Source organism: Bidens hawaiensis, unplaced genomic scaffold (assembly GCF_021521415.1).
Source record: "Bidens hawaiensis isolate Kalapana, Puna unplaced genomic scaffold, B.hawaiensis_p1.1 tig00045561_1, whole genome shotgun sequence".
NCBI classification, from domain to species: domain Eukaryota; kingdom Viridiplantae; phylum Streptophyta; class Magnoliopsida; order Asterales; family Asteraceae; genus Bidens; species Bidens hawaiensis.
Genome location: NW_027498124.1, coordinates 45966 through 48878, shown reverse-complemented (window position 1 = coordinate 48878; position 2913 = coordinate 45966). Strand labels below are relative to the sequence as shown.

Here is a 2913-nt window from a genome sequence, read left to right as displayed (position 1 = left end):
CCATAAATTTATGCTATATTTTGATTAAAAAAAACAGATTTTTAAGCAAAGTTCTCTTAGTATAAAAAAGGTATTTATGTCTCTTGTAGTCCTTGTCCTTTGTCTTCATAGAAACCGAAATCATTGCGATTGTGGTATTACTAATAGGATTTTAGCTGTTGTTTAAGGGTGGTTGGAGTTGTAACCGTGGAGCTTAATCTATCCTAATGTGGTCTTGGTTTGGATCAATTCCCTAAGGTTGACGCCGTTTGGTTAAAAGGCAAAGAATCAGCTTGAGGTATTTTCTTTAAGAACATGGTGGATGATTTGGAGATACATGAACGAGGTGACACATTGAAAGATCTGAAAGGTGACTGTACTCGATGATATGTCTTCGATAGAGTGGTTTGTAAATTCGATTAATACGAGGGTAAGATGTAACACAAATATTTCTAATATTTAACAACATTATAAAAGTTCAAATATCTCCCATAACTATTAGTTATAGAGGTTTATAAACACTTATACAGCTTGTCTTGGTCCATGTATCCAAAAACAATGAGCACATGCTCAATCGTGAAGAATACAATTAAATGAAAAGAGTTCCTTTGGCTTAAATCTAACACTTCGTTTTATATTCATAAATGAATGTCATAATATTAATCTGAACTATGATTATTTCCCCTATGTGATAATTTGAAATATACAATGAGTTGTTCATGGCCCAAAGTTAGGCATAACACATGATATATTTCTCTTTTGAAACACACTTTTAGAGACAATAGTTGAGTGTAACATATTTTTTAAAAATATGTGATTATCAATCGAATAATCACAATACATTATAATAGGAACAACGTAAAAGTTATGAATATTCCAAAACTTTTGGATTCTTGAGTAACCACTTAACCAACAGGGGGGTCATGAACTATGTTATTCTGAATTATCTTCTACCTTTCAAAATCTGATCACTATACTGATATTTATATAACTACAATAAGTTATTAGTTCTTATAAATCATTGATTTATTCCATATATGATTTTTAAAAAATATGACAACAAATTTGTTAATCTTTTTTTCATAAAAGTGATAAAAATCAAGATACTAGTCTACTACATGAATCAACTAACAATATAAAACTATTACTAATGAACTGGTTGTTCATTAACAAAAAACAAAACCTTCCAAATGACAAAAAATTCGTTGTTCATTAAAAAAATTGCATGTAAAACTTTTATTTGAAATTTTGACGACTTAGGACATGTTTGGGATTGAGTTTAAAAATTCTTATTGGCTTTTTCAAAAGTCATTTTAAAAAGCTAGAAATTAAAGCTTTTGAAAAACTGTTTTTTAACTTTCTCAAAAAACTAAAACACAAAAGGTTTTTATGATTGACAAACGCATTTTAACTTATTGGCCTTTGAAAACAATAATAAGCATTTTTCATACTCAATTCCAAACATGCTCAATAAAAACAAAATAAGACACCAACCATTGTATTAAATACTTAAAAACAAACACGAATTATTCCCAATAAACACCACAAAATTTACCATAAATATGTATAATCTAAGTCCCTAACATAATTCAACCCAATCATACCCACGACTAATCACACAAACCACACTTATAAAAACATTAAAACATTAAAAAAATATCAAAATTCCATTTCAAGGGCATCAATAATGTAAGATCCTAGAATCACTAAACCACCAATCCAAGGGCATTTTCGTCAATTCCACCATAATAATATCCTGTACGGTCTCCCATCTATATATATACCATCACCTCCTCATCACCTTCTCACAACAACAATAATAATAATAATAATAATAATCAATCATTCATTCATCATGGGCAACAGCTTAAGGTGTTGTTTAGCTTGTGTTCTTCCCTGTGGAGCACTCGATCTGATCAGAATCGTGCATTTAAACGGCCACGTGGAAGAGATCACACGTCCAGTCACAGCCGGTGAGGTGTTAAAGAACTATCCTAACCATGTACTAAGCAAACCATGCTCTCAAGGCGTTGTACGGAAGATATTAATATTATCAAACGGCTCGGAGTTAAAGCGTGGGAGTATTTACTTCTTGATTCCGGCGTCTTCCGTGCCGGAAAATAAACGAAACCCGGATTTAAAGCAAAGGAAAAAAAATAATATTAAAAAAGTTGCTGACGTGGCGGTCGATGACGTGGCAGTTGATGACATGGCGGGGTCAAATAACCTGTGCTCGGATGTGGTGGTGGTGGCGGAGAAGAAGGTGGGTCACCGGAGAGCTCGCCGGACGGTGATGGCCGGAGAGTGGAAGCCTCATCTTGAAAGCATATTTGAGGAATAATAATATTATTATATAAGATATAAAAAAAAATATAAGTTTTTTTTTGGTGGGGTGTATTTATTTTTTTCTTGTTTAAGTTTCTTGTGGATAGATTAGACATTTTTTTAAAAGTTGATGGCCTGAGTTTATGGTTTTAATGTAAACGAGGTAAATGTCTAATTTGCCCCCGAGAAAGTCACATGAAGAAACAAGAGGAAATATGCCCCGAGTGAGTGAGTTCATGTAATATCATGTTCCAAGTTGTAATTATAAATTATAAATATTTTTTTACTTCTAAATTTTATATTTGAGCATTGGGTTAGTTCATAATCAAGACACAAATGCATATCTTGTTTTAACTACAAGACTCTTCTTCCATTATCTCAAGATTTCACTAGGAACAGTTTCTTATGTTTTTTGTGTGTCTAAATATATTGGAAAACTCAAAATTCGATTTAAATTTGGATTTCGGATTTTCGAATCTAATTAGCAATCAATTCAACTTTAGATTTGGAATTTTATTTGTGACTTTTATTTCTATTTTGTATATATTTAACATTTAATATGTATAATTTTTAAAATCAAATCAAACTAAATTCAAACTTATCGATTTC

General features: G+C 31.3%; 1 protein-coding gene across 1 annotated transcript; it reads left to right on the top strand.

Annotated features, from left to right (window-relative positions):
- Positions 1–1523: 1523 nt before the first annotated feature.
- On the top strand, positions 1524–2325 carry LOC143595838 (uncharacterized). The gene has a single exon (XM_077074759.1). The coding sequence runs from the start codon at positions 1835–1837 to the stop codon at positions 2318–2320; it is 486 nt and encodes a 161-aa protein (XP_076930874.1). The 5' UTR covers positions 1524–1834; the 3' UTR covers positions 2321–2325.
- The last annotated feature ends 588 nt before the right edge of the window (positions 2326–2913 follow it).

Coding starts and splice junctions, on each gene's coding strand:
- LOC143595838 (XM_077074759.1), top strand. CDS start 1,835: ATGGGCAACAGCTTAAGGTGTTGTTTAGCTTGTGTTCTTCCCTGTGGA.